The sequence below is a fragment of the Anolis carolinensis genome, chromosome 1 (genome assembly GCF_035594765.1).
Source record: "Anolis carolinensis isolate JA03-04 chromosome 1, rAnoCar3.1.pri, whole genome shotgun sequence".
NCBI lineage: Eukaryota > Metazoa > Chordata > Lepidosauria > Squamata > Dactyloidae > Anolis > Anolis carolinensis.
The window spans coordinates 101,820,914-101,843,711 of record NC_085841.1 but is presented as its reverse complement, the minus strand read 5'-3'; the positions used below and the strand labels follow the sequence as shown (position 1 = coordinate 101,843,711).

The following is a 22,798-nucleotide window of genomic DNA, read 5'->3' as shown; positions in this document are numbered from 1 at the left end:
AGATTTGGGACACCTGGTGTTTGGGTGTGAGTGTTTGGTCACCCAGGAGGAAGGGGAATAAAATGGGAATGTTTGGCCATTGCACTTTGCGTGTGGCAAGGTGTTGCTGAGGCGCCATTGGGATCTCTGTGTTTCTGTGAAGACTGGACTTGGACTGTGATTCGGATCTGCTGATACCATCTGGCTTGGCTCTCGCTGTGTCTTATCGTGGACCTGGTTTGGATGACTGCACCCTCTTCGGACTTTGGATTGAATTTGACCTGGCTTCTGTCTACGCCCTCTTACTGACGACTACTCCCGGCTTCTGACTACTGGTTTGCCTTTCGGAATTTGCTGCTGCCTCCTGACCTGACCTTGGATTATCCTGACAACGGCTATTCATCATCCCTTTGAAGCTTTCGGCTTTATCTGCACCCTGGAAGCAGTTTACTGCTCTTCTAGTTTGTTTGTTTTCAAGCCAGTTTGCTGTTTTTCTTTTGGGAACTGTCCCTTTAAATCCGCAGAGCCGGCTGTCTGTTTTCAGAAACGGTTTGAAGCCAAAAGAGGCTTTTGCACTTTCAGTTATACTCTGCAGCTTCTGGAAGGTTTCAAGCCTTCGTTTATTTTGCATATTTTCTTGCAGTCAACTCTATTTGTTCTCCAAAGCTGAATTTTAGTTTTTTATTGAATGCCAGCATGGGAAAATAGCGTGGCTTGTTTTTGAGTTATTTTTGTCCAAACTACTCTTGAAACACTGATAAGTGAAGTGTTTCAAGGATACTTTCTGTGTTTATGTTACTTTTCGCTTATCTTCGGAATAAACTCTGTTTTGTTTGTTAACTGGCGTCTGACTCTTGACAATCCTCATGACTTTTAAGAAGGACTTAAGATTTGGCTATTTAAGCAGGCCTTTGAAAATGTTTAGTAACCCTTAATATGGACAAGGTCTTTGTTTTTATGGATGTACTTGAGCACTTTGGTTTTTACCAAAGTGCTAAAGTTTTTAGGCTATTTAATCTATAGGAACTACTATGTTTTAAATGTGTTTAACTACTGTTTTTACTGTTTGTTTGTTTATTTTGTTTATTTTCCTTTATTAACTTGTCATTTATGTTGTTTATATTGTTTATTATGTTTTACTCTTGTTGTGAGCTGCCCCGACTGCTTTCGAGGAGATGGAGCAGGATAGAAATAGTTGTTATTATTATTATTATTATTATTATTATTATTATTATTATTATTATTAGCCTGTGACTCCAACACCTTCTCTTTCCCCCTCTTTTGTATGATTTTAAAAATCTTTTGCCTAATAAGCCAATTGCGCTTGCATAAAGTGTTTTGTGCAATATGTTGGCCAATAATGATATCACTCTTTTGTGGATTTAGTTTTAAAATGACTAAAGCTTTAAGAAAAATGTTGGGGATATAAATATTCCAACATTACCTGACTTGGTAGTTCAACAGATGAGTAGGGACTAATTCTAGTTTGACTCTTAAAAGAATGATGACTAAAAATATGGGTCTTAAGATGGTGTCCATCTTATATTGCAAAAAAAAGGCAAAAAAAAGAGCTTCTCTTACTGAAGAACATACCTCATACTGGAAAACATAGTTCTTCTGGATAATTCTGCCATACAATTAATCACACATGTATTGTAAAATCTGGTTCTCTGTAGTTTCAGATAACCAGTAATGACTATAAAATTAAATCTGTGGCAACTGTGAGGCAGAAAATCATTTACCTCCCTGCTTCTCAGACGGTGGTTCCTGATGACAAATAGGGTCTCCTAGCTCAATGTCAGGGTTATGAAAAAATTGGTAACAGTAAAGAAAGTTTTTGAATATCACCCATCACCTAGCTAACAAGCCAGCAACCAGCAACTATCAATTGCCTTTTGAAGTGGAGACTCAACATGCCAGACATGGTGTATACTTTGAAAGTTCACTCAACCAGTAGCCATTTCCATTCTCTCTACTGTCGCTCCCATGCCACATGTCCAGAAAACATCAACTCACCCATCTGTCCCACTGTTATCGATCATCACTATCCCCACCCCTAAAAAGGATTTATAGTTAGCAATATATAGTTTTCCAAGGGCAACAAACCAGGATGAGATACAGCGGCACCGTCTCTATTGCATAAAACTCCCAGGCCTCCTCATCACTCCAAGACCTCCCTCGCTCTCTTCTAGAAATGATATTTTATCCCACTTATATTTATTAAAATATGTTCTATTTCACTTCTGGGACAGAAAACATTAACCTTTAACTTGACCTAGGCTAGGAAGCAAAATTATCCAACTATTGTTTCAGCCTGAGAAACAGCCTCAGGTGTGGTTTAGAAACAAAAGACGACGTTGGGTCATTGCAACATCCTTTACCTGAAAATAAGACATAATCATGCTTAGACATCCAAAGCCAAAATGTAAATTTATCCATTCCTCGCTGTATAATTTTTATCCTTTTCTATAATGTATCTCTTACCCAAGTCTGAAATGTATAAACTATATTTTATTCTGCCTTATTCTTAAAATGTACTGAATATAAGAAACTAAACTGTCTGACTAAAGCCAGTCAAGAATGCTTCTCAGCCTCCGATAAAGAATATAACATAAGATAGTGATAGCTCTCAACTACCCAACTACAGCCTCCTTAATAGGCATCTTTGTTTACCTAAGCCCAAGCCAAGACCACAGAGATCAGCTTCCATTGTTCTCCAGGGCCTGGGTTTCATAATCCCATCATCCCCAACCTGGATCTCTCTAGCCTGGAATGCCAGCACTCCCTAGAAGCCTCCTCTCTGCCCAGAGAGTTTTCCCCACCTGGCTGGGAGGAGATTTCCCACCACATCATCAGAGCTCAGCCAACCAAAAACAGAAAAGGGATGGTCCAAATTGAAACAATGGACCTAGTTGTATAAAAACTGTTGTGCAGAGCACATGCTCTCTTATGCTTATACTTTTCGGAGCAGAAGATCGCAAGCACCACATCTTGGCCAAGATGCAATAAAACACCTCTATCCTATGTCTTTGCTTCACTGGCGAGTTTTTAATCTGGAACTTTCAGTTCTTTAAATTATGGATAGTATAGCTCACCAGGCTGAACTCTCTCATTTAATTGTGGTCTAAATTCCATATCACCACTCACCCTCAACTATGGAACCCCCAATGCCACACCAAACCAGCAGGACACATATTTTACACACACACACACACACACAGAATCATAGAATCATAGAATAGTAGAGTTGGAAGAGACCACATGGGCCATCCAGTCCAACCCCCTGCTAAGAAGCAGGAAATCGCATTCAAAGCACCCCCGACAGATGGCCATCCAGCCTCTGCTTAAAAGCCTCCAAAGAAGGAGCCTCCACCACGGCCCGGGGGAGAGAGTTCCACTGTCGAACAGCTCTCACAGTGAGGAAGTTCTTCCTGATGTTCAGGTGGAATCTCCTTTCCTGTAGTTTGAAGCCATTGTTCCGTGTCCTAGTCTGCAGGGCAGCAGAAAACAAGCTTGCTCCCTCCTCCCTATGACTTCCCTTCACGTATTTGTACATGGCTATCATGTCTCCTCTCAGCCTTCTCTTCTGCAGGCTAAACATGCCCAGCTCTTTAAGCCGCTCCTCATAGGGCTTGTTCTCCAGACCATAGGGCATGTTCTCCAGACACACACACAGAGAGAGAGAGAGAGAGAGAGAGAGAGAGAGAGAGAGAGAGAGAGAAAATGAGAATGAAACATTTCTTCCTGGAACTGCAAAGTGAAAAGGAAGTTTTTAAAAATAATTAAAACCACTCTGGCTGGTGACAGTCATTCAGAGGACCTGTGGAACAACCTGCCAGAAGAGCTCCAACATCTAAATGATTTGTCATAATTTCAAACACATTTGAAGATCTAGCTCTCCATGCAGGCCTACCCAGCCAGTTTTAATGCAATACAGGTAGATTAATAGGCACTGTCTCAACGGGAAGGCAAAAAGGGTGCCCCATGTAGATATGCAGACATCAGGGCCGGTTGGAGATATGAGGCTGCTGACGCGGCGGCCTCGGGCGCTGGCCGCTAGGGGCGCTGTCGAGGTGTCGACAGCAGCCCATAGCGCCACAGCAGAGATTGCCCAATTCTCCCTTAGTTCCTGGACGCGGCCGCAGCTCGCCCTGGCGACCTGCGGCCGCGTCTAGGAAGGGAGAATTGGGCGATCCCTGCTGTGTGCATGCACACAGCAGAGATCGCCCAATCCTCCTTTACTTCCTGGACGCGGCCGCAGCTCGCCCTGGCGACCTGCGGCCGCGTCTAGGAAGGGAGAATTGGGCGATCCCTGCTGTGTGCATGCACACAGCAGAGATCGCCCAATCCTCCTTTACTTCCTGGACGATCGCCCAATCCTCCTTTACTTCCTGGCTCGCCCTGGCGACCTGCGGCCGCGTCCAGGAGGGAGAATTGGGCAAGGAGGAGGCAAGTGGACAATATCAACAGAAAGGAGGAAACCATGAAAATGAACAAAATCTGGCAAACATCATTTTAAAACTCTAAAATCAGGACAGTAAATAAAGAAACACACTCTGAAAAAGGGAATTCCAGACATGAAACAACCAGGTAACACCTCCCAACAAAGGATTCCCACAGGTAGGAATCAGCCAGACCTTGAAGCTGCAAGGCTTTTCACTCTAATCAAGGTGATTAATTGCAACATTCACACTTGCCTCCAACAGACAAGAATTCTTTCTCCCACCCTGGACCTTCCACAGATATATAAACCTCTCTTGCTTAGTTTCCAACAGACCTCACAACCTCAGAGGATGCCTGCCATAGATGTGGGCGAAACGTCAGGAGAGAATACTTCTGGAACATGGCCACGCAGCCCGAAAGACATACAACAACCCTAAAGGGTAAATGTTTTCCTCCTGACATTAAGTCCAGTCATGTCTGATTCTGGGGTTTGGTGCTCATCTCCATTTCTAAGCCAAAGAGCCAGCCTTGTCCGTAGACTCCTCCAAGGTCATGTGGGATGACTGCATGGAGCGGCGTTACCTTCCCGCTGGAGCAGTACCTATTGATGCACTCACATTTGCATGTTTTTGAACTTCTGGGTTGGCAGAAGCTGGGGCTAACAGTGAGGGCTCACTCTGGTCCCCCAATTCAAATCTGCTGCGGCCTTTCAGTCCAGAATTTCAGCAGCTCAGCGCTTTCACACGCTGTGCCATCAGGGGATATTATTTCCTAAAGGTTGTGAATATACAATATTTCTGATTGGTTTTTTTTTGTCTGTTAGAGGCAAGTATGAATGCTGCAATTAGGAAAAATGATAAGGATGTAAAGACCTTGCAGCTTTAAAGCCTGGCTGTTTCCTCCCTGAGTGAATTTTTTGTTGGGAGGTGTTAGCTGGCCCTGATTGTTTCCTGTCTGGAATTCCCCTGTTTTCAGAGTGGTGTTCTATGCGATATGTTATGTGCTTCTGCCGTCTGTGGCCGTGAGAAAACAGAGGATTTACCAGACTTTGATGATGGGAATACTTTGTTGGGAGGTGTTAGCTGGCCCTCTCACGATATATTGAAAACATTGACTACAAAAATGCGTTGGATAATCCAGAACATTGGATAAGTGAGACTCCACTGTGATTACTACATAGCATTAGTATGCATGGAACTACTTTTTCTGTCAAATTTGTTGTCCAACATGATATTTTGGTGCTTAATTTGTAAAATCATAACCTATTTTGATGTTCAATAGGCTTTTTCTTAATCTCTCCTTATTATCCAACATATTTGCTTATCCAACGTTCTGCCGGCCTACTTATGTTGGATAAGTGAAACTCTACTCTACATGTTTAATGTTTAATCCCTTGTTTTGGGAGTTGTAGTTGGTGACTGAATGTTTTGTTAATTAATTAATTGAGTAGGGAGTTGTAGTTGCTGGGATTTATAGTTTTAATAATTATATATTATATATACTAGTTGTGCCCGACCACGCTTTGTTGTGGCGAAGTATGGTGGTATGGGAAATAAAGTATTGAGGAACTTGTGGTAGTTAAGGTAAAGGGTAAACATGTTGTCGAAGGCTTTCATGGCCGGGATCACAGGGTTGTTGTATGTCTTTCGGGCTGTGTGGCCATGTTCCAGAAGTATTCTCTCCTGACGTTTCGCCCACATCTATGGCAGGCATCCTCAGAGGTTGTGAGGTATACCTCACAACCTCTGAGGATGCCTGCCATAGATGTGGGCGAAACGTCAGGAGATAATACTTCTGGAACATGGCCACACAGCCCGAAAGACATACAACAACCCTAAAGGGTAAATGTTTTTCCCCAGACATTAAGTCCAGTCATGTCTGATTCTGGGGTTTGGTGCTCATCTCCATTTCTAAGCCAAAGAGCCAGCCTTGTCCGTAGACTCCTCCAAGGTCATGTGGGATGACTGCATGTTACCTTCCCGCTGGAGCAGTACCTATTGATGCACTCACATTTGCATGTTTTTGAACTTCTGGGTTGGCAGAAGCTGGGGCTAACAGTGAGGGCTCACTCTGGTCCCCCAATTCAAACCTGCTGCAGCCTGTCGGTCCAGAATTTCAGCAGCTCAGCGCTTTCACATGCTGTGCCATCAGGGGATATTATTTCTTAAAGGTTGTGAATATACAATATTTCTGATTTTTTTTGTCTGTTAGAGGCAAGTATGAATGCTGCAATTAGGAAAAATGATAAGGATGTAATGGCTTTGCAGATTTACAGCCAGGCTGTTTCCTCTCTGAGTGAATTTTTTGTTGGGAGGTGTTAGCTGACCCTGATTGTTTCCTGTCTGGAATTCCCGTTTTCAGAGTGGTGTTCTTTGCGATATGGTATGTGCTTCTGCCGTCTGTGGCCGTGAGAAAACAGAGGATTTACCAGACTTTGATGATGGGAATACTTTGTTGGGAGGTGTTAGCTGGCCCTGATTGATTCATGACTGGATTTCCCCTGCTTTGCTACACCCATTACAATGGTCCACGCTGGCGTGGCACTTCTGAAGGACAAGAGTTCACTTCCTGAGAAAGGAAGTGTCTATTCTCCTGGGGCTGCGTTCTCCCAAACAAAACTGATCTGAAGCTAGTCTGAAGTCTGAAAAATCTTCTGAAGAGATATCATGACCAGGAAACCTTTGTGTAGTACTTGTAGACTAGAAATAACAAAAAAATTAAAATTGTTGCAAAGTTTATTAAAATATTTATTTATTAAAATGCAAGATTGGTGTTAATTCTATGTAATGTTACGATATGAACATAATGTTGTTAATAAACTTCTGGTTGTAAGGTAAACTCTTTTATCCATTCTATTCACCTCTACCTTCTACCTTTTATTTCTCGGTGATTGGGTTTTTTTTTGGGGGGGGGGGCACCAAAATCCTGTTTCGCTTACACTTGAAAATTTCCTTGGGCCGGCCCTGGCAGACATGCTAGCAACACAATCGGAGGCTCCTTGGCATGGAACAAGAGCCGGAGCTGAGCATTGCCTCCATATGCTGGAGATGGAAAAAGGGGAAGGTCTTTATCTTTGTGTTGCATGTCGTTGTTCACTGTGTGTAAAAGGCATTTAATGTTTGCCTCATATGTATATTGTCATCCTCTCTGAGTCCCTCCAGGAAGATAAAGCAGAATATATATAAGGTGTATTATTATTATCAACACAACGACGTTGTATGGCACAGCAAACTAGATAGATATGCTGGATTTTGTTTCGCAAAACCACAAGTCGAACACTTCCCAAGTGTCTAGGACTGTGTGATGTATTTTCTGATGATGTGTGCAGATCCCAGTAGGGTGGCCTTTTGCAGTTGGCAGATGGTGATTTTGTCAATGTCTATTCCAAATGCCGGCTGAGATCTTTTGGCACGGCACCCAGTGTGCCCATCACCACCGGGACCACCTGCACTGGTTTCTGCCAGAGTCTTTGAAGTTCAATCTTGAGGTCCTGATAGCGGCTGAGTTTTTCCTGTTGTTTTTCATCTATGCGACTGTCACCTGGGATGGCAACATTGCCATCCCAGGTGTATTATTATTATTATTATTAATAATAATAATAATAATAATAATAATAATCACAAACGTTAAACTTGTGTCTTATATTTAATCTTTGTTTTGTGTATTTTAATATGTTTATTGTAGAAATATATTTGTATATGTGTATTTTATAGACTGTTTTGAGATGATTATGTGTTTTAGCAATGTTGTAACCCTCCTTGAACCACAGGGAGAGGTGGGTAAGAAATAAAAAAATATTATTATTATTATTATTATTATTCACTTCATATCCTCAGGAATGCCATTTTTTCTATCAGCACAAGGTGAATGAAATTTTGCTTTTGCCAGTGTGGATAAGACCTAGGCAACAGAGTCTCTCATGCATGAAGATCTTGCATTCCTATCTGCAGTGTGGGCAGCCATAGCCTAAGCCCTTCTGTGCATCTGAATGGTAGAAATGGAATCTACTGCATGACTGCATACAATACAGAAAGTAAACATTCAGAATATATACTGAAAGCCAAAAAATCAAACTACCACATGGTTGGAAATCTTTTAAAATTGCTTAGTCTGGTTTAAATTCTACTAGAGTCCCTACGTAGCTCCGTGGAAATGCCAGATAGCTGTCATGAATTGAAAGTAGTAAATAAATGTCAATTTTTACTTAGTGCAAAGTAGATGTTTACAAATATTATACCGTAATATGCTAATGTAATGTCCCCTTCACTGAATCACTGTCAAAGAGTGTTTGAATGAGGGGCACAGAGGCTATAGTAATGCAGCTCCACTTTTTATTCCAGCACAGCTATCAAAAAATATATATGAAAAATCCATGTATCATCACATTCCAGTTCATTTCAAATGCTTCAGACAACATAATGACCTCCTCTCCACAAACCTTTTTAGATCAGGCAAATAGTTCTCTATTAAATTTTGCTGTGGTTGAGTGGATTGCATGGATCTCCCATTTCCCCTTTCCATCTGACCTTAGTATTTTATTTATTGTTTAAGGGATAATGTTCATGGCAGAGGAATATATGAGGCAATAAATGGCTTGTGCAGGTAATTAAATGCAGAAGCAAAGCCGGGACTACTGATAACCATAAAACCCATTTATTCTGACTGTACTCGAGAGGTGTGCACTGCAGTTATCATAGGAGGAAAGGCAAGATTGAGTTCTGCCACAGGACTAAATAAGGGAAAAAATAACCCATGTTGGTTCCTCTCTCTTACCTCTTCATAAAATCACTTTAAAGTCCAGCAAGAAATGCAAATGAATATTAATTCTAGCCATTATATGGATTTTCCTAAAGTCTTTGGAATTAATAGCTTTTTATGATAGAACAAAATTGTAAATGTCATTAAGATACTTTATTCTTTTTTCACTCAACTTGTATCACAAGGTGTTGATATTTGGCACATCTGAAGGTGGCAGAAAGAATAATCCATAAAATCATTGAGCAACAAAATGACTGCATATTTTCCTCATCACAAATAAGCGTTGCCTTCATTAGTTTATTTGTTTGTTTTGAGCAACCAAAAGGATACACCGAAAGCAACTGGACTGTGGATTACAGAACTGGGGAACCTTACCTATTTTTGGATAACTTCCAGAATGCCCTGGCCAGCATGGCCACAACCAACTGAGCAGAATAATCTGAGTGCATTGCCCCAAAATCCCACAAAAGCAAAGTCATATAAAGTAAAGGGAACCCAAATGGTGGATTTCCCAATCTAGCAAGTGCCTCATAACTCAAGTTTGGAAGAGCATGAAGAGAGAGAAAGAATACCCTCCATCTTAATGCAGGGAATAGAGAGCTAAAAGGTATATGTGTAGCAAGTCTTAAAATACATTTCTGAAGGCCAAATTAGACACCTTATGTAGAATCCATGAACATATTTTCTACTACTTTGTACTTTGAACAGTTGTAAATTGTTTGCGTATCAACCCAAATTGGTGCCACAAGAACAGGTGGTCTTGGTAGCTTCCCCATGGCACATCTTCATTCATATTTCGCAATGTACAAAGTTACAAACATATCTAACCAAATAAATGATAATTAAAAAATGAATGTTTGTGTGTATGTGTGTGTGTGTTAAGAAGGTATGGTTGCTTACCTGTAACCATGTTTCTTCGAGTGATCACCTCTGAATTCACACCTGTGGTATCTCCTGTGTCCACACAGCTGTTCCGGATGATCTCTTGCAAAGCTTTGCCTAATTGAGGACTCCAGCCCTGCCCCTCCCCATTAGTAATAAAGCCAGGCTGCGGGCTTGAGACCTTAGTTCCGTACCGCGAAAAGCAGTTGCACTAGGCATGACAAATGTGGGGAGGACGGGCGGGTTGTGTGAATTCCAGAGGTGACCACTCGAAGAAACACGGTTACAGGTAAGCAACCATACCTTCTTCTGCGTGGTCACTCTGGAATCCACACCTGTGGTAGACTCGCGAGCTTAGTGATGGATGGTGGGTGTCATGCTAGTGTGGAAAAAAGGATTGCGTTTCTAAAAACTGCATCCCTTTTGGCTGCCAGATCCAATTTATAATGGGTAATAAAAGTGTGGGGTGTCGACCAAATGGCCGCATGGCAAATGTCATCCAATGGCACTCCATGCAAAAATGCCGTCGAGGCAGCCATTGCTCGGGTGGAATGAGCATGGATCTGAGCAGGTAAGTCCAGTCCTGCCATCTCATAAGCCAATCAGATTGTTGAAACTACCCAAGCTGCCAATCTTTGAGTGGAAACTGGAAGGTCAACAGAGTCCTCACGGTACTTGACAAACAATTCTGGTGATTTTTGCAATGGAGCTGTACGATGGACATAAAAAGAGAGAGCTCTGCGCACATCAAGGAGGTGCAATGATTGCTCAAGAGGTGTAGATGGATTTGGAAATAATGCAGGTAGCACAATGTACTGAGACATGTGGAACTGAGATCATCAACCCTAAGGGCAGTAAGCTCGCTGGCATGACGAGCAGATGTAATTGCCACCAAAAAAGCCGTTTTCCAGGAAAGGTAACGCATCTCTGCAGTGGCCATAGGTTCGAAGGGAGGTTTTACTAGAGCTGAAAGGACAATTTCCAATTTACAGGAAGGAGGGACAGGACAAACTTGCAGCTGAAAGTTCCTAAAGCCCTGCAAAAAGCCTTCTCACTAGCGGGTCAGCAAAGGGAGAGGGTAAGTAACATTCCTAGGCTATGAGGCTATGGCAGACAAATAAACTTTGAGTGATGACAAAGATAGTCCTGAATCAGACAGAGACATCAAAAACTGGAGAACAGAAGTAGGTGCTAACAACGGTTAAACTCCCTGTTGTTGAGCAAAATTACAGAAAGGATGCACTTATAAATATAGGAGTGCTTGGTGGTAGGCTGAAGAGCAAGATCCAAAATGATTCTCACTGGCTGAGGAAGAGATGTGACCGAATCCTCCATGCCATCAGTCAGAGACGTGTGATTTGGTAGTAAGGGACTGACGCAGACTCCGAAGTCAGCAAGTCCGGTTTGAGTGGCAACTGAACATAATCATTGTCAGCCAGTTGAAGCAGTGTGGCAAACCACGGCTGATGAGGCCACCACAACATTATCAGAATACAGCTGACCTGCTCTGTTTGCAAACGAGCAATTACCCTGGACAACAGAGGAAGTGGTGGGAAAATATACAGGGGCACTGATGTCCAGTCCAGGAGGAAAGCGTCCCCTAAACACCCTGGCTGCTGATGCCGAGGGAGTCACGAGCCGTAAAAACTGGCATTTTGTCTTGGAAGGGGAAGTAAAAAGGTGCACTAAAGGGGTGTGCCATATATGGAAAAGTGATTGTGCCTGAGCAGGATGAAAGGACTACTCTTGATCTGCATAAGTTTTCCGACTGAGAGTGTCTGCTAGAGAATTCTCATCGCGTGGGACATGGACAGCCACGATGGTTACATTCCTGGCTATGCACCAATTCCAGATCCTGAGAGTAAGGGATACCAAAGCTCGAGATCATGTGCCTCCTTGTTTGTTGACATAAAAGACGACAGTAGTGTTGTTGTTGGTGAGTTGCACAATGTGTCCTTGGATTAGATGACTGAAAGCGTGAAGTGCCCTTTCTACTGCTAGCAGCTCCAGATAGTTGATGTGCCTGTCTCCCTCTGCTATGGTCCAGGCACCATGAGCTGTATGGTTGCCTAGATGAGCTCCCCAACCTGTTAGTGAAGCATCAGTTGCCAGCAGCATCGAAGGCTTGGGGAGACGAAATGGAAATCCAATGCATAGGTTGGATCGGTGAATCCACCACTGTAGAGAGTGACGAATAGCTGCAGGGATTAGCAAACACCTTTTGGGGCTGTTTTGTAAGGGATGAAATGTCCTGATGAACCATATTTGAAGTGGTCGAAGATGAAGTCGAGCAAATGGAGTCACTCCCGTAGTGGAGGCCATATGCCCGAGAAGGCACTGAATGTCCCTGGCCCAAAAAGGCGCCTTTGTTATTACTCGAAGAGCCAGAGTACGAAGATTCCGGAATATGTCGTCTGGAAGATACGCTCTTGCCTGACGGGAGTCCAAGACAGCCCCAATAAATTGAGTAGTTTGGCAGGGTTGAAGATGAGACTTGTTCTTGTTGATAATAAAGCCCAATTTCTGTAATAACGACAAAGTAAACTGAATATTGCTCTGTAACTGGTCACATGTTTTAGCGATCAGTAACCAATCTCATCAATGTAGGGATAGACCACTACACCATGTTCTCTAAGGTGAGCTGCCACCACCGCCATTACCTTGGTAAACACCCTGGGAGCTGTAGAGATGCCAAAGGGGAGAACGCAAAAACAAAAAGCTTGGCCATTAGTCATAAAGGACAAAAACCTATGGTCTTGGCGTCTAATTGCCACATGAAAATAAGCATCTTTAAGATTGATGCTTGCAAACCAAGCATTGCTGGGCAAAAGGGGGAGGATGGTTGATAAAGTCACCATCCGAAAATGACAATAAATAATGTATGCATTCAGCCCTCTTAGATCCAAAATAGGACGGAGACCTCCATCCTTTTTAGAAACTAAAAAAAAAGCTAGAAAAAGGAAACATAGTGGGCAATAAAGGTTCTATAGCCTCTTTCTGAAGTAAAGTAAGAACTTGCCAAAGAGCAGAAGAGTGAGGGGTAACTCGAACAGTTCTCACTGGGGGTTGTTCAAAAAACTCAATGGCATAACCATGTTTCACAATTTCTAACACCCAAGCGTCTGACGTAATAGTACGCCAGGCTTCAAAAAATGGAGCTAACCGATCTCCAAAGACAGGGGAGGGAGATAGAACAGAAGAGGTGCAAGGTTCACCCAGTGAAGGAGGAGGCTTCCCATCACCAACAGAAGAAGGTATAGGGTTGTCAAAAACAATGCCGGCCTTGGTCCTGTTGCTTCCCTTTAGTGGACTGATGTCCCTTGGTTGAGGAATTACGTCTACCAGGGACTGAAAATCTAGGATTCTGGCCCTGAGAATGCCTAAAGAAAGTAGGCCATAAATGCTGGCGGTAAAGTGGTTGGGGGGTTGGCCACTGAAATCTAGGCTGATACTTAGATTGCTGTGAAAACCCAAACTTCTGCACTGCTTTCTTGAGCTTCTGCATACTTTCTAACTCAGCATCTGTGTCAGGATGAAATAGATTGTTTTCCAACATTGGGAGTTCCTCTGCCATGGCTCTGCCCTCTTCAGATAACATAGAAGACCTTAGCCAGGCATGGCGGCAAATAGCTGTTGCGGCTGCAAACATCCTTCCCGCTGTGTCAGCCCCATGTTTAGCCAAGTCCCTTTGATGAAGTGCCAAAGTGATTCCCTCTTGGTGAAGAGTCCTAGCCAGTTGCTGATGCTCTGGCGGGATCATATCTACATAGGGTGTTAACGTGTCCCATAGGTAAGACTGATAGGCTGCCATATAGGCCTGATAATGAGCCGTACGAGTAATTAAACTGGCAGCAGAGTGCACCTTTTCCCCATAACCATCCATCTTCTTGCCCTCTTTATCTGGTGGAGTAGATTGCAACTTCTTAGATTTTTATAAGCTGCACCACCTTCACCACAACAGAAGTAGGTTTCGTAGGCCTTGTTAACCACTGTGCTGAGGAAGTATCTATACGATATAGAGAATCAAACTTTTTGGATACAGCAGGCACAGAAGATGGGGGGGGGCAGATTGAGTCTCTGTTAGTTTCAATAGATAATGAAGTGCAGGAAGCGGAGTGCTAGGCACTTGATCCTTTTGTTGGTCAGGAGAAAACAACAGGTCATCAACTTGGTCATCAGACACAGACACCGCAGGCAATTGCAGAGAATGAACCAAACGCAAAATCAAAGAAGAAAATGAGGAGGAATCCTCCGTAGTAGCAACTGAGGAAGTACAACCCTGTGTTAAAGTATCCTCATCATCAATAGAAGAATCAGAGTCTGAAACAAAATCATCATCCTGTACCTTAGAAACTTGAGGACCAGAAAAATTAGTAAACTGGTTAGGGTATGGAAAGGCAGTTCCAAAATTATAAGGATAAAATTTTTGTACTGGAGGATTGGGCAAGTAATACCAGCCACTCTGCTGTGTAGACGGATAGTCTTTTGGATATTTTCTTCCCTGAGCAGCCACTGCAGAGGGAGAAGGTATATCTGCAGCCGCAAGGGCTGTATGTAAAGAAGCCTGCACCTCAATAGGCGCGACAGAAGTGTGAGAGGCAACCGAGTGGTTTCCTCGGTGGCACAAAACACAAAGGGGATGGGGGTCTCCCTGGGGCAGTTTCCCCCTACACCCCATACGTTTGAGGGCTGCACTAGCAGCCATACTGGCCTTAAGAATAAGCGAAATCCAAACAAAAGTCCAAAGAATAAACCAGGAGTCCTAATTCAAAGTCCATAAAGAGGAGATGCAATCTGATGTAGCTGCTTTCGCGGATGAAAGGAACTAAGGCCTCAAGCCCCACAGCCTGGCTTTATTACTAATGGGGAGGGGAGGGGCTGGAGTCCTCAATTAGGCAAAGCTTTGCAAGAGATCATCCAGAACAGCTGCGTGGACGCAGGAGATACCATAGGTGTGTATTCCAGAATGACCACGCAGAAGAGTCCTAAAACCACTATGCAGAATAATGGCCACTGAAAAACTTTAGTGGGGAAACATACAGGTAAGACGTGTAGACATTTGTAGGACTAAAAGCAACTGTGGAGTTTGACTAAGATCTGGGGAACAGCATGGAGTATCTAGTTAGTCTAATCAAAACTAGTTCGTTTTATTGGTATTTTATAGTTAAAAAGACATGATATCAGATTGCCTTCGCTGCATAAATTTGGGCATCATTGGTAACACCCATAAACTTGCATGATAAAAATGAATGTCAATTTTAGAGAGTATCTACAGTTGTATAATTCAAGAACTGTTAAATTCTACCTGATTCCATTCGTCCATTTTCATATTCTTCAGGGTTTTCAGAAGTGCTGTATTGTGGGAAAGGCTGGTTGCTGAAAAGATTGTCACACAGTAAGCTACGGCAAAGCTTTTTGAGGAACCGCAAAACATAACCAATGCTGTTCACCACCGGAAGGCTCAATAGATGTTGTTTCCCATCAAAAGAAGCAGAAACTGGATGGAAAAAAAAGACAGGAATCAGGAACATTGCACCATTCTAAAGCAAACTTAGTTTGTCTTATTGGATGCTGTCCCTTTGGTCTTATGATGAAACTTTTGAACATATGTGACCTCTTGGTCTCTGGACTATCTACTATATAAATACACTGATTTTTTTTTTTTCTTATCAGCAACTTGAGAAACACCAAGTCGCTTCTGGTGTGAGATAATTGGCCGTCTGCAAGAAGGTTACCCAGGAGACGCCCAGATGTTTTTGATGTTTTTACCATCCTTGTGGGAGGCTTCTCTCAAATCCCGCAGGAGAAGCTGGAGCTGACAGAGGGAGCTCATCCATGCTCTCCCCGGATTTGAACTGGCCACCTTCAGGTCAGCAGTCCTACCAGCACAAGAGTTTAACCCATTGAGCCACTGGGAACTCCATACATGATAGTAGCAGAGATGCTTCATTTTGTTTCTCTAAACTAGAAATGAGCAAAATATGACACATGGAGACACATGCTCTCACGCATCCCATTTTGCTGCTCCTGGAGGCCCCAGAAACTCACACAAACAAACATTTCACCTTTAAAACGGGAGAATCACATGCCTGGAAATCTCCAAGAAGCTCAATTATCTTTTGGAATGATGGTGACATGCCTTGTTTTATTCAAAAATAATAGTGGTCTATTTGGGAGTCTTGGAGGATAACCAAGCATTTATTGCGTTGTTGCAAAGGGTAGTTAAAGCAACCCATTGTTGTCTCAGGGAGGAATGTTTGTTCTTGAAACTAATACACCAGTCCATCCTAGCTCTAAATAGTTCACAAAAGAGAAAATGGTGAATTTCCTTCAAGGGTACAGTTTGATCATATCCAAGGGCACATACAAACTTGGTTGCAAATTTTCCTCTATGTGCTGAGTTAAACCAATTTACAAGACTTAGAGGAAAACTATACTCTGGGCATGGCATTCTGCCAGTCTGGTACATAAGACTAATTCACATGATCACATCTGAAATATTTTAAAATATGTATGTCCATGTGCCTTCAAACTGCCTGCTTGTTTATGGTGACCCCATGAATTTCATAGAATTTTTTTAGACAATGAATTCTCAGAGGTAGCTTTGCCAGTTCCATCCCCTGAAAAAGGGCCTACAGCACCTGTATTCGTCCCATCCAAGTGCTGATGGCTGCATAGCTTTCAATGTCAGACAGGATCTGGTGCTTTTAGGATATTGTGAAGGGAAATACAATGGATTAGGGGGAAGCGAAAATCTTACAGAGAAGAACAAGATCTACATTCAATGTATGAAAACCAAGTGTACTGAGAGCTAGATGTTTTCATTTATCTTTCTTCACCACTGGCTGCAGGCATCAGAGAGGAGGTGAGAAAAGCAGTATATAAATACAGTAAATGAATAAATATATTAGGTAATGTGTTATATGCATTCAAATGTTTGGGCCCAGATCTCAATGGTAACCAACTCATCATGCAGCGGAGCTACAGCCTATTGTCTGTATTGTTGTAGGCCTATAGAAGTCAATTGTGTCTGTTTAGATTGGATAGAAGTTGCAGTCCAACCAATATCTCTCAGGCCACGGTTAGTAGTGGCCATCTATGTGCTTTATATTTTTGGCAAGAAAACCGGGAATCTCAATAATGTGCTTATTGGCGCTTCAGCTAAAATCTAAAGAGAGAAGAGAACCCAAGCCAAATAAATCTAATTCATGAACCCACAAGGCTATCTACTTATTTAAATTAATAGCAATTCAATCATGCCCATACAAGAAGAAAAGAATGAACCTTTATTGGGCATAACTGCTTGGCATGCTTTCAGGAATCGGCACAAGCAATTTCTTGAACAAGTGCAGCCTTTTGTTTCTTTGAATAGGGGTGCAAACTGGGAACAGAGTGCCTCAAGGGGGAATTAATGTGAAAATAGGATATAATTAAATGTTACACAGCAGGAAAAAGCTTGGGGTTGCACAGCATGGTGAGTCCCAGCAAAGCAGCAGAAACAGTATTCTTACTGCAGCTGAAACAAGTTTCTTCAGAACCATCCTTACCAGGATATACAGATCATTAAACGCATTTGTTCTTTATATTTCCAAGTAATGTTGAACTACATTTTGTGGGTCATTTTTTTAAAAAATCTGTAAAGACATAGGAGGCCATAGCTCTATTTCATATATTACAGAATAAATATGTGAGGCGGTATCAGCTGGTCCCACCTTTGATCTTTTTGTACTTCCATCGTTCCCCTTAGGTAGAGAATGACTTTCTAAAGGGGGGAGACTTCTCTGCAAACAGAGGCTCTGAAGATGATCCAGAATGCTGAAAAATGAGCTTCCCAGTTTATATAGAGAGCCCCAATAAACAGAGGAGGGTCTCCTTTCCAGAAAGTTGCCAAAAACTGATGGAAATTTATCACAATGTCACCTTTTCACTTCTCTCTCTCTTTTGCCTGCATAAAAGCACATCAGGAAATTAAAAATAGTATCCTGGCCTTGTACAGAATATTTTGATTCTTTGACTGGAATGTGATCCCAAGCCAAAAGATTTGAGCAGGTATCTTGTTCCATCCACCGCAAAGCTGTGAGAACTTCAAAATGAGAAAAAGTAATGTGGTGCCTTAAAGATTAGCAGATTTATTATGGCAAAACCTTTTATGGATCAGAGTTAACTTTATCAGGTACAGAACATGTTAACAGCTGGCAGGTAGGGAGACACCAGGATGCAGAGAGAGAAATACTAACAATGAGATCAAATAGAAATGCAGTGGATGGAAAAATACACCTCCTAACAATTAGATTTATGTTTAAGTATATGCACTGGAAGAGGAATGCCTGTTCAGAACTGCCTTAAGTGGTGTTACTTCATTTAATTATCTATTTGGTTGTGAATCATCACTTCACTTTCTTATAAAAAAAGAAATAAATGAAAGGCTAGACAGGGATAACAGAGGAGCTTGAGAAATGTCTTTGCCTTCTGATGGAGCTCCAAGTTTCACAACTGCTCTGGAGAAAGCTGAACTTTGAGGCACTTTGCCACTAGCCTACTAAGGTTAGATTTTTAAGAATTTGTTAAAATAGAACAGAAGAAAATATAAAATTAATTTGTTAATTTATTCACTGAATTATTACTTTCTTTTTAAAAATTACAGTTACTAAAAACACCCTGCAATGAATTAAAATAATGAGAAATCTTAATTGCTGCCCAAAGTTAATGTCATTCAGGGTCAATGATAAAAATATAGATGTTTTTAATCGAATTTGAATTTTTTAAAAAATTAGGGGTAACAAATAATTTTAATTAATTATTTCTAAGCTCTGAAACACAGTGATGCTGTCCTAACTGATGAGTTGGTGACATTAATTTCCCATTTGGCACTCCATTTCTGTGTCTGTTGATTTGAATGCAATGATACCATGAATATTAAGACTTGGGAATAGAATTTGATACAAGACATAATGAAAAACTTATTTGACTGTCATATTCCAAAAACAAAGAATAAAGTGCAAGGCAACCTGTTTCATGAAGGCTAATATATTAGACTGCAAGTTAGTGTGCTGTATTTCCTGAGTTTGATCTCCAAAGAAGTGAAACATTATGCAATGCATTTTAAAATTTTAAGATGGCAAAACTTGAAACTTGGTATACATGCCTAGAAAAGTATTTCCAGTGTTTGAATACCAGCTCATGCCCCACAGATGTTTTCAAAAGAGGCAGGAAAAAATGCAAAACAGATTATAATTCAACATCTGAAGCAAAACCCTCAGTTTATTATTAATTTGCTCCTTTTTATGGAAAGAAATACATATAATGAAGCACCACTTTGTACTCTCTAACATCATGGGCAGAAATACAGGTGGTCAAGCAACATTATAATGTGATTAACATAGCACAAGGTCTTAATGTAGGAGAACACACACACCCTACTGAGAAGGACAAGATCCTGCCCCTCTTCTCCATCCCCGCTACTAAACAAGTAAGTGCAAATTGCTTTGCAAATTAAGATGAGTATGTTGTAACTGAAGTAATCTGTAAATAAAGGGGGAAAGTAGAACAGGAGAGAGAAACCTGAATGTGGAGACACTGGGAGGGCATGTCATTTCAAGTCCCATGGCCTTTTTTCCTGTTCTAAACAGAGGTGATTTCATTGCAAACGACTGTCCCACTCTTTTACCTGACACTATTTCACCTCCATAGCCCTGCTTGACAAGTGAGAAGACTGACTTTTGCTGGTGGGCACAATCAATGCAGGCCTGGACTGCCTGTTGCAGCACCATGGAAGGCCGTTCAGGTCCAAAGTGGTCCGGCAGTTGCTGCACTTTCTTCCGCTCGAGGTAGGGCCCCACGTTGGCTTGTTTGTTGACGTAAATGCACACTGTGGACAGGAAAAAATGCTGTTATCAAAAGAGGTCCATTGAAATTCTTCACAAAATTAAATCACTTTTATATGTGGCTGCATCAGAATGGGGGGGGGGGGAAGCAAACAGTGTCAGAAAACTGTCAGAATAAAAGCAAATGATGAGTATCAGAAATATGTTACTTTTTTCTATGCAATATGCTACTGGCTTTCACTCCATACACTGCTGACATGTGGCTCCCAAAACATAACCTATGAAGGAATACAGTGCTTTGTGTTGTCAAAAGCTTTCATGGTCAGAATCACTGAGGAGTTGTGCATTTTCCGGGTTGTATTGGCTATGGTCCAGAAGTTTTCTCTCCTGACATTTCACCTGCATCTATGGCAGGCATCCTCAGGGGTTGTGAGGTTGGTAGAAAAAAGGCACAAATAAGCTAAGCAATATGTATTTCCAAAGAAACGAAAGCCACTGTGAAATTCTGTGATGATGTATTTCAAGGGGTAGTCCAGAATCAGGGCCATAGCCAGAAAAAAAAATTCGGGAGGGGTTTTGAAAATTTCAGGGGGGGGGGTTTGAACCCCTAGCACCCCCTCCCCCGGGTTCAGACCTGTCAATATCTGCTTGACATAGTGCCTGGAGGGACTCTTAATGTTTTGCGTCTCATAGACTTAGCATGTGGATTTGGTTAACCAGTTAAAATTCATGAGTTAACCAGGTTTTTTTTTTTAACCTGAAAAATTTCAGGGGGGGTTTGAACCCCTAACCCCCCCCCCTCTCTACAGGCCTGTCCAGAATGTATCTTTGTTTTCAAAATCCCAGTGGTTTGCTCCAGTTTTCATGCAACATAATATGGAGTGGAGGCTTTTTCGGAAGTTCAAGTTAAGAAAAGATAATTCTAGGAGTCCACATTTCTAAGAGTGTATTAAAATGAAGCTCTCAAGTAAAAGTCAAGATTGGACTCCTGTTGAGTAAGTGCCATTTTGATCTTGTTGTTATTTGTTAGCTCTCCTTGGATGCTCCTTTATTCTTCATAGGAGCCAGTTTAAGAGATTTTGTTTCCGTCTGCCTTATATTCCACATCCTCCATGCTCAAATTTTCAACAGAGGACACTGATTAAAAAAAGACGTACATCAATCTACCTTCTTACATGTTGATGCACAATCATGGAAATGGTTTATAGCACCATTGTTTAACATTGGAACTGATCTCCTTTAAAAAAAAAAGAGGGCTAACAAAGATACTACATTTCTGGGGCTTGTTGGTGAGTATGTTTGTTTGCTTATCATAGACATGGTCTAAATCAGTCTAAAATAAGACACATTATTATTGCTGGCTGCAAGCGTGCCAGAGTTGTCATTGCTCAGGACGTATAGCATTACCCTGTGACAGAAATCAGATAGGTGACAAAAGAAATTATAAGAGAGCAAAGGACGTAGATGATGGCTGTGTTCAGGATAATGTACCGTTCGCATCGCCATAATGAATATCTAGTGCTTGAAGTGTTAGCAGCCACTCAGGCAGAACAATAAAAAGACTCATAGCAATCTATTCTGAGTAAATAGGACTATAATGGCAATAATACTTAGCATTACATAGCACTTCAAGCCATCAAAAGGCCATACAAACAAACAAGAGGAAACCATTACAAGCATGAACGAAGAACACAAACAGCATTACAAAGGTCTGGTGACAAATTGATTAATATGAAACGGGACAGATTTTACCTTACACCCAGAACATGAAGTTTCCTAATTCAGTATGTGTTTTCTTTATGTGTGCAGAGATGCTGCTTTACCCTATACAGCTTAGGTAACTTTAAATTGAAACTGAGACTGGAAAGGAGAAAGAAAAGGGAATCTGGATAGATTTGCAGGACTCAAATGGATAAACTGACTTTATCCAGTTGAACAACAAGACACTGCATTTTAAAAGATAAAACTTGCTTTTGTAACATTACATTGGGAAGTGGTGAAGGATGGGAGAGAAGCCCCCTAAATAAATGCACATTTCTTTACAAAAATCCTCATGTTGAGGGATTATCAATTCCACCTACCTGTGAGGGCTTGTGGGGCTGCTGAATTGGGTATTGTAGCTGCATCCTGTGGGATTGAACTAATATCGGGTTCTGGAGTGCTTCTTGGTGGGGAGATTGCTAAAGGAGTCATTAGAACACGAGTTTTCAGCTGGAAAAGAAAACCAATTTAAGTAATGAAAACACATACAGAATCAGTTCTATTATACTACATCTCTGAGCTCTTTGAGCTCCCACATTCAGCAAATTGCTATAGTATTACATTCTTTGCAGACCCATTAATGTGTCATATGAAAATAGAACATGCATTATGCATCAACATTTTACACTCTAAGGTGCAAAGTATTATGAAATTCATCCAATAGTGATTTACATCATGGTAAGGTACTATCAATCTACAGTTAGCTCTCCATAATAATGGATTCTGTATTCACAGGATTCAACCATTTGTAAAATCATAACCTAATTTGATGTGTAATAGGCTTCTCCTTAATCTCTCCTTATTATCCAACATATTTGCTTATCCAATGTTCTGCTGGCCCATTTATGTTGGATAAGTGAGACTCTACTGTATATACATTGGAAATTAACAAAACCCCAAACCCTATGTTATAAAATTCCCACTTCAACCTAATTCAAATCTGGAACAGTATGTATATAGCCCCTAATGCAGGCATGGGCAAACTTTGGCCCTCCAAGTGTTTTGGACTTCAATTCCTAGAAATCTCAGCAACTTACCAGCCTGTTAGGAATTGTGGAAGTCCAAAACACCTGGAGGGCCAAAGTTTGCCCATGTCTGTTCTGGTGCCTAAGCTCCTTGATATTATCCTCTAAAAATTGTCTCATGTATAT

General features: G+C 41.6%; 1 protein-coding gene across 2 annotated transcripts in view; it reads right to left on the bottom strand.

Annotated features, from left to right (window-relative positions):
* The window catches only part of scml4 (Scm polycomb group protein like 4), a 125,291-nt gene that overhangs the window by 27,145 nt on the left and 75,348 nt on the right, over positions 1 to 22,798 (bottom strand). For both annotated transcript variants that reach the window (XM_008120805.3, XM_008120802.3), the window contains exons 3-5: positions 21,968 to 22,097; positions 19,730 to 19,930; positions 15,368 to 15,559 (exon numbers count right to left, since the gene is read on the bottom strand). In XM_008120805.3, coding sequence (XP_008119012.1) covers positions 15,368 to 15,559; positions 19,730 to 19,930; positions 21,968 to 22,097 — 523 coding nt within the window. The remainder of the gene's footprint in view (positions 1 to 15,367; positions 15,560 to 19,729; positions 19,931 to 21,967; positions 22,098 to 22,798) is intronic.